This window comes from Strix aluco, chromosome 15 (genome assembly GCF_031877795.1).
Source record: "Strix aluco isolate bStrAlu1 chromosome 15, bStrAlu1.hap1, whole genome shotgun sequence".
Classification (NCBI taxonomy): domain Eukaryota; kingdom Metazoa; phylum Chordata; class Aves; order Strigiformes; family Strigidae; genus Strix; species Strix aluco.
In genome coordinates, this window is record NC_133945.1 from 9,447,555 (window position 1) to 9,461,886 (window position 14,332).

General features: G+C 36.3%; 1 protein-coding gene across 3 annotated transcripts in view; it reads right to left on the minus strand.

Annotated features, from left to right (window-relative positions):
* The window catches only part of SDK1 (sidekick cell adhesion molecule 1), a 416,682-nt gene that overhangs the window by 292,997 nt on the left and 109,353 nt on the right, over positions 1–14,332 (minus strand). For all 3 annotated transcript variants that reach the window (XM_074840972.1, XM_074840973.1, XM_074840971.1), the window contains exon 2: positions 1,395–1,554. In XM_074840972.1, coding sequence (XP_074697073.1) covers positions 1,395–1,554 — 160 coding nt within the window. The remainder of the gene's footprint in view (positions 1–1,394; positions 1,555–14,332) is intronic.

The following is a 14,332-nucleotide window of genomic DNA, read 5'->3' on the forward strand; positions in this document are numbered from 1 at the left end:
AAAACAAGTGGCATTTACACAAAGTGACGCTCAAACCTTCTGTGCTTATTTGTGCTATTAGAGATTATTTTCTAGAAAGTATTCACAAATCTCTTCTATGTGTGTGTATGGCTCATTTTGAGGTATCAACGTATCTCAAGGCTTGAAAACAGCAACCATTAATAGATATCATTACTCAGGAGTAAGTGGTCTCATCAGAATCAAAAGTCTTTAATGTCTAGGAAAGTTCACATACAACTGTATGTTTGGTTGGAAACATAGTTGCTAAATGACCAAAAAAAGTTTTAAAATGCTATTTAAGGGACTTCTTTCCCTACTGCTCTGTAAAGGTAAATAATATTGAAAATATAACTGATGTTAGGTTACAGTTTTGAAAATCTTTAAGAAAAGTAATTATGGACTACCTTGTGTAAGAGTATAGAGCTTTATATCATTATCTCCACTTTTATACTAATCTATACTGTAATTTCTGTCTATAGTGATGGAGCACAATTTTTCCCTACCTTAAGTAACTTTTGTAACTATAAAAGTACAGTATTTAGCCTGGTTTGCTAAAGATACAAGTGTTATACAAGGGCTCCTTCTGTCACATATCCACCCCTCATAACTTCTGAATTTGCTAGGTAATTTCAACAAAATTTGAAAGCAACAAGTAAGTTACATAAATACTAAATTTCTATAAGGTTATAGAAATTGCCGGTTGCATAGGGGAGATCCAGTTAATGCTCCCATTAAAGAAAAGCAGACAAAATTTAGCTGTTTTACGCTTTGGTATTTGGCCAGCCATCTGCTGCCTATCAGCAAAAATGTAGCTGTGATAAACCACAGTATGGTTTTTCTCTTGCTTGATGGGTTGAATGGGGAGGGAGTCAGTGAGGTCCTGGGAGCAAAGTGCCTAATCATAGAAGAATAGTTTGTTAAATTGCTAGATTAATTTTCGCATTCTCAGAAGTGAAACCAAAAGTTTTCATATACTATTTAAGATAGACCCCATTCTTCTAGATCTTATGGGAAAGATTAGTCCCACTGAGCTCAGCTTTGTTCAAGGATGAGTAGCACATCATGTGTAACATCTAGCTAAGGAATACACCTGCTGTTTATTACAGATACATGTAAGATTACACCTCCAGCAAAAAGTATTTTTGGTAGTTTAAAATTTTATGTTAGGACCCTTGTTTTTAAAGTGAGAAGTATCATTTTTAGCAAAGGAGATTCCCTCATAGAGATGTTATTTTACAAAAACCAGTCTTCTTTCATAATAAAAAAACATTCTCAATGTATCAGTATCTACAAAGTTGTTTTGAGGTATTGGTAATTTAGGGAGGTGTGTTTATTCTGGGGTTTTTTTGCAATTACATTTGGAGAAGGCTATTTATTATATAGCTTTTATTTACTTATATTCACTGGAGTAGGCGGTTATTTCACTGTCATTGTGTAACCACTTAAATTCCAAGGGCCAGCTGCCTTCGGCAAGGCACGTAAGTACAAGTCGATTTCCTTCCAAGTGTATCTGGGGCAAGCCTGGTTCAGTCTTGAAGTATGGTGCAACATCATCTGAAATACAAACAGAAAATGGTTTTATAAGCTATTTAAGTGAGTATAGTATAAGCCACCGATATTTAGCTCATTTCTTCTCAAAATGGCCATCGTAAAACAAGAGACAACATGATTCAGTAGTTAAGGCTTACACTGTTGTATTCATAATTAAGCTTCATTTTTAGAGGCAGAATTCACAAAATCTTGATAACCTTAGTCATTGGAACTTATTTAGAAGAGAAGTGCCCACTCAGACAAGCTTTCGTCCATGTTTGTTGTTTATACATATGAGAATTTCAGCACTGTCTGCTGTGGCAGGCAGTGAACAGCCCTACTGGCTTTTTTTCCCCCCCTCTCCTCTGTGAGGATTAAATCCACTCAAAGCTTTTTTTTTATTTCTTGAATAGAAACCAGAAGAGTAATCTTGGATAGAAATGATTATCACAGCAGGAGAAGTCTCAGGGTAAATGAAGAATTTTGATAGAAAAAAGAGTTTAGAAAAAAAACACTCACAAAATCGCAAGATTAATGTGTTTTTCAACGTTATTGCCAACTAAAATGTTTTAAATTATATTACCTGAAACCACTAACAGATTTTGAATTAGGGTACTTCAATAATGTTCAAGGGTTACATGCAGTCTCAAACACTTGTTCTCCCGTGGATCACAAATGCTCAAAATACTCCAAGCAGCAAAATTCTCAACCAGTAAATTGCCAAAGCTCCACTCAAATGCAGTTTTATTACAAGTCTACACCTGCTGGACACCCACCCCTTGCCACCTCTGGATGATGAAGGTTTTCACACTTTCCATGTCAAATTTCTACTTGTAACTATGTAGGAACTACAGACTTAATCTTAGAAGTTTACAAATACCTTGTATAATCAAAACTAACATGTTTATGTATACATACAAAACACACAAGTTACATTCAAAGTCAGGGATTTAATACAAAATATGGAAAAATATTCAATAGGTAGGCGTTACTGCACTCTGTTTTTTAGGAGTGTAGTGTGTGTGTGCATATTTTATACATAAAATAAAGAAAAAAATATATATACATGTCCCAGTGCAAGTAACCATTCAGTTAAATTGCTAATCTTTCTTTTAAAACTTATTTTAGATTAAGCTCAGGTATTTTTATACTTGTTATTTGAAGAATTTAAGCTATCTTTTACAGTTTATGGGGAAGTGAACTCATGTACTATTCAAGGTTGTCTGAAATTTTGGAATCCACAGGTCACATACTATAATCTTTCATAGTTGATAGCCACAAGACAGCAACCACACACACTGGGGAAGAAGGAGCTCGAGCCAAGGGGTGTCAGTGGCTTTCAAGGTGCCCTCACGTTCCACTGAAGACTGGAATGGCAGTGGGTATGCAGCTTGGCCTGGTGATGTCAACCTCTCTAAGCCCTTATCTTTCGCTTTGCCTCTTATCAGGGAATTTTTATTACTTAGCAGACCACATGGTGCCACAGACTCATTATCAGCCTAATCGTACAGTCCCAGGGTAGCAGCTGCGCTTCAGCTGAGTGTGGTCAAGGAGTCACAGGTTGACTGTTGCCAAACTATTTGCTACAATTGGCTATAAAGTTGAACATCAGCTGCATACACAATTGATGATTTGCATGGACAAATTGTCTCCCTAGTTTTCAGAATTTAACTTCAGAAAGCTGTAATTATTTCTGCAGAAAAAAAGCACATCATCATCAACTTATAAACTATCACACAAAATCTGACCTAACAAACTGAAAACTAAACTAAAACAAACTAAAAAGCTTCATTTTTTTATAAGACCCTTTTCTGATTTGTAGCATTTTAAAATGCTGCAATGCTAATTTGAAAACCAAATTGATTAATGGCTAGTGCAGATCAGTAATATTTCTATAAATTGGATATACAGGTAGCTATGACAATGCAAGGTATGAGAACATAGGAACAGTTCCAAACTAGCAGATAGTCCCAGGCAAACCAAAGATGTTTTTTGCACTTCTCCACTCTATTACATGACCGAGATTATATCCTGCAAAGCTGCTTTTTTTTTTTTTTTAATGACTGCAAATATTGTGAAGAAGTCTTATCTCAATTCCCATTTTCTCCTAACTAGTAAAATCAACCAATATTTTAAAACTTTATAAAGAAAAATTCGTCAGAGTTAGATGGCGTTAGTGTGAAATACAGTTATTTTATACCCAGAGCAAAAAGCAATTTTTTACAAAGATATTTCTAGGCAAGTGAGGAAATGTTAAATCCTCTCAAGAGGCTTCACATATACTTTGGGGAGTCTCCCAAAGGAGTTATGAGACAGACATTCGACCCTTGCAAGATTAAAGGTGTCAGGCTTCCTCTAGAGATGAAAAGACAGTGGCAGGGAGTGCTGGTATGTAGGGGAAGGAGTTGTAACAGAGTCCAATTGGTAAATTGAAATGATTAGTGCCAAGTCCCCTGAAAACAATGACATTTACCTGCTAGTATATAGAGGCTCATGAAATGAGCTTGTTAAACTCTTCCTTCTTGAAGAAAGTTGAGACATCCAGGGAGATTACAATAAAACTGGTATCTGCACTATAAACCTCTGAGTAATTTGTTGATCCTGTTTTTCAGTGATTTAAAGACTCAAGCAGTATAACCTCTTTCATTATTTCACTCTGAATTATCCACTTACTCCTTCTAACTTATGTCTTTCCAAGAAAAGATTATTTATTTGAAAGACAAAGACTGCTGCCCACAAGTCTGTCATTCAGCCCTACATTTCCCACTCAAATATTCCAAACCCAGTGATGCTGCAACCCACTCAGAGCTATCTCCCATTTAAAGTATCACAATCAAGCTGGTATTACATGAAAATGATTCTCAAAACTCAATCCAATTCTGGTAGAAGCTAAAATTTAATAGACCTATGGGAATATTTTTATAAAGAATATAGCATGCTTTATAAATTACCCCAGCTCTCTGGAAGATTTACTTAAACCCTTGAAGTAATTTTATCTTCTAATCTTTTATTCCTGACTTTCTCATCAATCACATACCATCAGTTTATCAAATTCAATTATGTAATCAGAGCTCACTAAATATGCACTGAAAGCAGAAATGAAAATAAAATACTGAGCAAAGATTCCATGAAAAGAGGTAGCAGTAAAGCTTTGATGACTTTGGCATTTCTTCAGCACAGTGCTGCTCACACCTCAGACACATGATCAAAATGGTGCTGCACCCTGAGCTTTACATCTTTACGCTGTAATGGAAAGCAGAATTTTAAACCGGACCTACAAGGACAAGTTCGGTTGTTACAGAGCATCCCAGAGTAATGGGAAAATTGGCAGGAAAAATGAAAGCCATCTCAGGAAAAAAATTGTAGGACTGGAATAAGTGGTTAAGGGATGGAAGATAAGCGGGTTGTTTAATAGGTATGAGATACTTGCACTTTATTAATTAAATACAGGAAGGGCTCACCATAAGGCTAACCTTATCCAACCAAGTGTTTAGAAGCCATGAGAACATCTCAGTTTTTTTCTCCTGAAGGATGGAGCAAAAAGCTAATAAAAAGCCTTTCTGAGTCCTAGAAACAGGAATAATAAAATACTAGAATTAATATTCTTAGCTAAAAATAGTTTTCTGCTTACAAAAAAAGCAAGCATTCATGCTATACCCTGTTGCTTTCTTCTAAATGCTAAATGTGTCAATGCTTCCAGCCTCTCTGGCTCTTCAGCTACGCTGATTTAAAAATAATAAAAAAATTATCTGAGTTGCAAGGAGGAGTGAAAGGATGGCACATATATGCAGCTTCTACAAATTTTCATTAAGACTGCTTACCAAATTCACTAACATTCTGACCAGTATCCTTAACAGGATGGTGCAGATTTATTTTTATGTAAATCTCAAGAAAAAATAGAATTGAATATGCCAAAATTATCTGGAAATTTGCTCTAAAATATGTCTGCCTTGCTTTTGTGCATCATTAAACTGCAAGAGTTCCATTATACCGCCAGGTTAGCCCATCTATTTTCTTTCTTTGGTACGTGCAAAGCTTAGATGGATTTTATCTCCAAATATAGTTTCAGGACCTAATTCAACAATGCCCGTACACTTTTGTTTGGATTAATGCCGACATTTAAATACAAAACTGATGCTGTATGCAATTGTTATCTACTTTGGGCTTCTCCCCAGCCCTAGCAGACAAGATGCATCACAGAATAGCTGAGAGCTCACTCATACTCTATATTCTCCCTGAAAATCATGTTCAGGCATGAATTTACAAATACAGTCTGTAAGAGGAGAGGACAGTCTGACTGTACAGCTTTGTACTGTATGGAATGAAAACAAAAATTCCAAGAGTTGCTACTCATTAGTTAACCATGGAACCTAATCTCGTAAGGAGAGCGTGAGTCAACATGACTTCAGAAACTGAGGAGAGTATCATCTCCAGGACCTCAAACATACTCTCTAATAAACACATTAACAAAGTTTGGCTAATGATTCTTAGCCCTCCAACAGTTTACAATTGTAAAATACATAAAGCAAAGTCAGATTAAATAGATTGTTCAGTTACTACAGAGTGCTACAAGATCTTGAAAGCAGTCTTGCAGTCCCATCCCTCAGGAATTCATACATTTTAACTGAAGATGCAATTTGATGTTGTTCTCTATCCCCCTGAGAGAGGAAAGTTACCACACTCCAGGGAAGTACCACATCACCTTCATCAGTAAAAAGCACTGCAAATACCCTGTTAAAATCTCAGCATTTTTTTTCCTCCAGAAATGTTGGATAATGACAGTTACAAGTAAAATCACATGCTCACATCCTGAGAAAATCAGTTACTTTAGTTCTGAACACACACAGCAGAAGAATAAGGTAGTGAGTGCAGAGAACAGGTTAAGAGATCCTCACTGCCACCGCTATTTGTCTTTGTTATGTATCTCTACTTTTAAGTCATTTTTAGGTAAGCCAATATTGAATATTAGAAGTAGATTAACCTGTTCATAAATCAGCAAGTCAGAGCAAATACAGCTCAATCACTAACAAATATCATTTGAGCAGCTGTCTTTCCATTGCTCAGTTCACTCAACAGATATAATACTGAAAATATATTTTTGACTGAGATATATTTTTCAGTAAACCCAAACAAAAATACATTAGTATATTAAAAACCACACCTATATTGATTTTAGCTTATTAGTGCCTAGTCAAAGCATGATGCACATCACCCCTTCTTCATATGCATGTCTACAGCTACAATCAACCGACAAAAAAAACCCCAACATAATATCTCTGAGGAATTTTCCAGGAAAATGAGACTAGATAAATAAATTACCTACAGAGGCTGAACAATCAGCTCATGAGAAGTGCAACAATACAGAAATGCTTTTGCTCTCACTGTTTGCAAGGAAAAGGGATGTGAGCCATCTTCAGGTAGGTTAATGAGAACTGCCATAAAAAGAGTATTTTAAAAGATCCGTCTAGGGGATTGAATGCATAACACAAAAGTATAGTTAAATTAAAAAGGAAACTAGAGTCAGGAAACGCAGACTAAAGAGAAGAAGAATCTTTCCGGTAATCCAAAGGAAGTAGGTACAACTATGGACAGCAGAATCCCACCCAGAACAGATTAAAGTTCATCTGTGACATTCACAAACTGATGCTTCAGAGCACATACAGCTGAGTACGAGCTGCTCTGCACTGACTGACAGCTGATAACTGCAACCTTCTGGGGAACCAGGACCATTTTCTTCTTATTCCCAGCTTGAATATGGAAAAGATTTTTCTTTTTTTCCTTTTCAAAAGGATCTTTTAATCTTATTATCTTAGTTCCTGATACGCAGGCATACATGTGCTAGCTCTGGATGCAAGTTGTATTCTCTTGTGGAAATGAACTTCAGTAGCTTATATGGCATAAGAATTAGGAAGTATTACATAGTAAATCTTGGGAAACGTACCAGGAAGTCAGATTGAACTCAGATATATTTGAATCAATCTTCTTTTGAATTCAAACCTTCTAAAATGCATTTGTGAGATGCTGTGAAAGTTATTATATGATCTATTCATAAACTGTCAACAATGTCAAACATATGTTAGAGCATTCAGTCACTTTAACTGTATTGATTTGCAGGAAGGCTATTCTACCCAAAATATTGGATATTTGAGATTCAAATTTTCTTGGTTGGAAGTGTGACATAAATCACCAAGTAGAACAATTAAATTTAAATTGGATTTTACTACCTCATTCTAAGCCTGGATTTGAAAGGACTGATGCATCATAGTGAATATTTCATTAAAATATCAGGTTATTTTTCAAATATACTGCCATAGTTAAGAATTTTCACACAATGGTATAAAGCATTCTCTTAAAGTGGGTTTCCTGAACTTTTATCAAAGACGATATCTGATTTTATGCTGGAGTAATATTGAAGCAACTGTATTTAAATCAGTCTTTCTTCCTCAGTTTCGTAAGTCAAGTAAATGAGCCCACACTACTCATTTTTCTCCTCCTATTGATACAAAAGATAACCTGCTTGTTGGATACCTCGACTACAATCTCTAAATGCAAATACAGTATCAGCTGAGGTTGATGGATAGTGCTTTTAAAGGTTTAATTGGGGATGGAATTAAATTGTTTCAGGACTCAGCAAGTTCTGCGAGGAAACCTACATATTTCTAGAATAAGTGACATTTATTTCTTTTAAATGTACAGTCACTGGGAGACAAGATTTCAATGGGTAGCATTTTTTGCCTTGAATAGGTCAAACAACTAATTGGCACGTTAGTTATTGGGCAATTGCCAATCATATATTTGATTTGGATGGAAGAAATATTAAACTTAAGATTGCATACCTGTTGCACGCTATCCCAAGAGGAAAACTAAACATTCTGTAATGTATAGTTATGATTAGCTTTCAAGAATTCAATAGAATAGGTGTCCCAAGTGGCAAAAATGAGTGCTTCAAACTGATAGTTAAGTAGATTTAATTAAAAATTCTTTTTTTTTCCTTAATTGAAGCATCAGTTCTCTATACCAGAATCACCTAAACGGCAATTCAGATTCCATTTTGCTTCTAAGCTCCTCATTTCTTGATACAAAAAGATCAAATGTTTTTCCCAAATCTTGACTAATACATAGTACTGTTTAAAAGAACAAACATCATAATTCATTCCCTTAGAAACATCTACAACTCTTAAGATACACACCACAAAATGACTTGTTATAAGAAAACCTGTTTTAATATTTCCAACCTTCCTACCTTGTTTTAAGACACAAACATTTCCTGTTATATCTCTCAACCTTCTTCCATTTTTCCCTACAAACAGCTTTAGATGAACCACAATAATATATTTGCGTGTTATGCTGAGAAAAAACAACAGAAAAAAGCTAGAGCAGTTCTTTTATGATAAAAAAGGAAATCTTAGTATCACCAGTTGCTTAAAAGTCCTTAAACATAACCTATTCTTTGCATTCATAAAATCTACTGCCTCACACTCTATCCTCTATTTAAAGACCATCTTTTCAATCACTACAGGATCCCTTCTTGAAGAAGAATTCCCTTTTGAGAAAAGATTTCTTGAGTTTTATTAGAAACACTCAAAACAGAACTGAAAGGAGGAGAGCCCACAAAAGCACAAAAGAGTTTTTACAGGACCTTGATTCTGACAGTAAAAAAGACAGCGGTTGGCAACATCACTCCATCTAAAATTCAACATAAAACTGTTTTGGTTATCTCCAAATACACTGCGAAAAATTTTCCCACATCCAATTGTAGCATTTTTTTCTTAAAATTGATTTCTTTAGCAGGCCAGCCAAGGAGGAAAAAAAGAATACAAAAAAAAAAAAAAAAAGAGAGCTGATATCATTTTCACTGAGCCTCAAGCAGCGCCTGATGTATTAACCTAAAGTCTCACTAAGGTTTCCTTTTCCCATTTAATTTCTACACCTCATGTTTTAGTTTCACTTTCTGACCTCCTGCAATACTTCAGTTGAGTCAGGTCAAAAAAAAAAAAAATTGGTTTGTTATAAATCAGAAGGCAATCACAATTCATAGTTTCATGAATTCATGGAACATCTGCTGTAAGATTAAAAATCATGAAGCTACAGATTATGTTCTTAAGTTACGTTTAGTGTAGTTCATCCTCAAAAAAGGCTGCAGAATTATTTTTTGAAATATTCATGAGGGTATCTTCAAGAAAGCTACAAATATACTGAGAGAAAAAGGCATGATAAAGTACAAAGTGGGGAAATAAAAGAGAACCCATTAACTATCAAAACCAAAACAAAACCTCCGAAGAAACCTACAACCTCTCTGGGCTGAATTTGGTATCAAAGCATAACCTCCACACTTTTTATAGTCTCTTCATATCTAGTGATTTTTACAGAGACTTGTGGGGCTCTCAAGGAAGTAAGTTGTTACTGTTTAAATCTCGGCACACACCAGGTGGAAGGCAGAACTACCTTACAGAATGAGAATCCAAATATAGCAGGATTTCCTTCGTTATTTTAACTGCAAAGGAAGCTACTGTTGTTATGACATAATCTAATATCTCCAACTACTGTAGGGCCAGTCTGAGCACACTGATACCCATCCATCAATATATATCCACTAAATATTCCAACTTACACCAGGACGAAGGCAGGATGAAACCCTACAGAACATTTAACAGAACAGAAAAGATGAAAACATAAATGTGCTTTCCACGAGTTCATCCTTGGTATAAGAGGCATTCTCGGTGGGTTATTTTGTAGAACATTAATTAAATGAAACAAGTAAATAGCTGACAAGTGTCTGGAAGTACCAGAACAGGAACATGAGTGCAGCAGAAGGAAACAATGGCACAGCAAAGGTACCGTCAGTCTTGAAAGCCATGTAAGGCCACCTATTTATTATTTCAAGTAGAGAATTCTTTCTAAATAGCAAAGCAACTATGAATATCCATAGAAGATATAAACACAGATCTCTTTTGATGAAGGGGACTGAAGGGGAAATGATTCATGCACAAATCTTTGTTAAAAACCAACGCCCACTCCTTACTGCTATTGTTACTTTGTTTACATGTAACTCTTAATTTTCTTTTTTTGTCCTTTAAACTTGAAAAATGTAAATAGATTTATAAATTGGATAAGGCCTGCTTCAACAAACTCAGTTCAAAGGATCTCAGTGGTGCTACTGAATTCAACGGTGGTAAGCACATGATCATACGCAATACTGAATGGACACAGGATTGTTCATATCCTTATGTGATGCCGAATTAGGACAAAAATGCAATCAAAGCACAGTCTAGAGTTACAGAATCATCAAGGTTGGAAAAGCCCCTGAAGCTCCTCCGGCCCAACCATGAACCTCACGCTGACCGTTCCCAACTCCACCAGATCCCTCAGCGCTGGCTCAACCCGACTCAAACCCCTCCAGGGATGGGGACTCCCCCCCTGCCCTGGGCAGCCCATTCCAACGCCCAACAACCCCTTCTGCAAAGAAATACTTCCTAAGAGCCAGTCTGACCCTGCCCTGGCGCAGCTTGAGGCCATTACCTCCTGTCCTGGCGCTTGTTCCTTGGTTCAAGAGACTCATCCCCGCTCTCTGCACCCTCCTTTCAGGGAGTTGTAGAGGGCGATGAGGTCTCCCCTCAGCCTCCTCTTCTCCAGACTAAACCCCCCCAGTTCCCTCAGCCGCTCCCCATCAGACCTGTGTTCCAGACCCTGCACCAGCTTCGTTGCCCTTCTCTGGACACGCTCAAGTCATTCAATGTTCTTTATGGAGTGAGGGGCCCAAAACTGAACCCACTCATCGAGGTGCGGCCTCACCAGTGCCAAGTCCAGGGGTAAGATCCTTTCTCTGTCCCTGCTGGCCACGCTATTTCTGATACAAGCCAGGATGCCATTGGCCTTCTTGGCCACCTGGGCACACTGCTGGCTCATGTTCAGCCGGCTGTCGATCAACACCCCCAGGTCCCTCTCTGACTGGCAGCTCTCCAGCCACTCCTCCCAAAGCCTGTAGCGCTGCTGGGGGTTGTTGGGGCCCAAGTGCAGAACCCAGCACTTGGCCTTATTGAAACTCCTCCAGTTGGCCTCAGCCCATCGCTCCAGCCTGGCCAGATCTCTCTGCAGAGCCTCCCTACCCTCGAGCAGATCAACACTCCCACCCAAAGTTCACGGAACTCAATTGAAATATTCCCATCATCTTAAGGAAACTCCTGAACAGGGACCTAGTTAATGCTTGAGACAGAAACAGAAGCACAAAGTGATCGTTGCAGAGCTCTCAAAGTACCTCATTGTGTAATTTGTGTAGACAGCTGGGCAATACACTCTACATGCAAACAGGGAGATACACCTTTGCGTACTTTCATGCAGAAGAGCAGGCACTAATTGAGGGCCAGATCAAAGGCTCTTTGAAACCCTGACATAAATTGGCTACCTTAATTTTCCCTAATATTGTCACTTATTTCTGCGTTTTTTACACTAAACCCTTTCAGAACTACCCAAGTGGAATTCTTTCACCACCTCAGGGATAATACACATATCTAGAGACTATAGAATTATTTTCATCTATACTGACGAAACACATAATTTTTTCTTGTCAGAATTGGAAGAAACATATCCCTGTTCTTGAAAACATAACTTGGTTTGACACATCTGAAGGAAAAAAAAGGAGTTAGTTTATTAATGTGAATATTTTATTTAATTTTCTTTGGGTTATAAATAAACAGTAAGTTAATACTGTTTTCAAGCTTTTGACAGTTCTAATGTTAATTACATGTACTGGATTTTATAAATCAATACTTCTTACATAAAGTGTTATTTAACTTGCCAAGTGTAGCAATAGATCAATGCATTCACTGTTCTTGCTAACGTTGATGGATGACATACATCAAAAGGATATGTAAAGGAAAAATAAAAGATTTATTTGTAAGTCAGACAGGGTTAAACCCCAGTCAGGCAGAGAGGGAACTTAAATAGTGTTTTGAAAATAATGTCATAACTTTATTAAGGTTTAAGAGTTTTTCTTCTTGTTTTGGTATTTTGGGGTTTGGATTTTGGGGGAGTTTTGGTTGGTTGGTTTTTTTTGTTGGTTTTGTTTGTTTTTTTCTTTTAATGCCAAGGCCTGAAGGTATCATAAGCAGATGCTCTGCGTACAGAACTATTATATTGACTCTGTGTATCCTATAGGATGTAGGAGCAATGAATTGCTCGTCCCAAAGTATTCCAATGTTCAGGACACAGTACCTTTGTCTAACCATGATACTTGGTGATAAGAAAAAATAAAATATAGTCAATAATTACTATTTGCAAACATGCTACAGTTAATGTGCTTAAAATTTTAAAGGATGTACAAGTAAAAATTTGATCATAAATCAGATATTGCATTCACTGCACTATGAACTGTAATATAAGAAACAGTTAAAAAATCATTCTAAGAGCTAGTACTTATGTACCCAAACATCTTGAAGAGATATACAGCTCACAGTGTTACTAATATTCAATATTTATTTGTGCCATTTGTAAAGAAGACATTAAGTATGTTAAAATTAGGAAATTCCAAAGACCTGAAAGCTATTACTCTGTATGTAACAACAGCAAATCAATAAAATATTGGTTAAAACCCATTATCAGAAGCGTGGATATATACAGAATGTATAATCATGTACTCAAATAGAAGGGAAAATTGTTTTCCTTCTAGTATGGATAGATTTCTCAGGACAGAAGTAATAATTACACAATATATTATGTCCAAATCACAGAACAGAAAAAAAGTTCTTTTGCATAAAAAATCATCATCAGCAGGAGTTTTTTAAAGTTACAAAATGTTAAGGAATGTAAGCTTGAAGAGTGTTATTCTTTGGAAGTAATTCATGTAATCATTATATTTTAGTGCAATTTATCTGAGTAGAAAATAAAAAGACATCTCTGTTGTATCACCACAACATTAAATTAAGCACAAGTAGGCTCTACTTCATTAACTTCGTTATTCTGGACAATAGTCATGAGAAGGAATAGGTAATGACTACCGTCTACTAGTTGTGTTAGAACATTTATGAAATAATTAATAAAAAGGAATAACTGAGAGTGGTGAGTCTATGTCAAAGAAAAAAGACCATTTATAAACTTTCCCTCAAACCTGGTTGGAAAAAGATCAAATTCTATTTAACAAAAATTTTTAAAGCAAAAAAAATGAAACCACTTAGTCTACTAGCTAAGGCATGTCTTGGAGGACAGTGTAATACCTTTAATGAGACTGCCAATTAATGCAAGGAAAGACAGGAGATCGTCTTCAGAGTTTGAGCATTTTGTTTCAAGTAATCAGGCAAAAGACTTTCCTTCACAAAAACTGCTCTTCTAAATTGTTAAAAAGAGTATGGGCATAAGAGAGAAAGTGGATCAACTGTTTTAGGTAAAGCTTGGCTTTGTAAGTTTGGTAGAATTTTGTGCAAGTCCTCAGTCACCTTAAAGAGATGAGAAAATATTATCCAAGTGAAATGTATGAATTCTGCACATGTAGCCTTTCTGTTCAACTTTAAACAGTAAGTAAACAGTAAGTCAGAAGACAGGAAGAGTCCATGAGTGACTGGCCAAAACATATAACACAGACACTTACTTGAAGAAATACAACATAAAGTTTAGTCTCGTCTCATCTCACTGGTGTATAATATACAAGTTGTCAAAGAAGAAAACAACCACCACACTCCTACATGTTACACTTACTATACTATATCATAATCCTACTCTCATGCAATCCAACTCAGATGCACCTGATCATTTCTGCTGGAGCCTAATCAAATAAATACAGATAGTCTTGCTAAATCCTGCTTAGCAACGC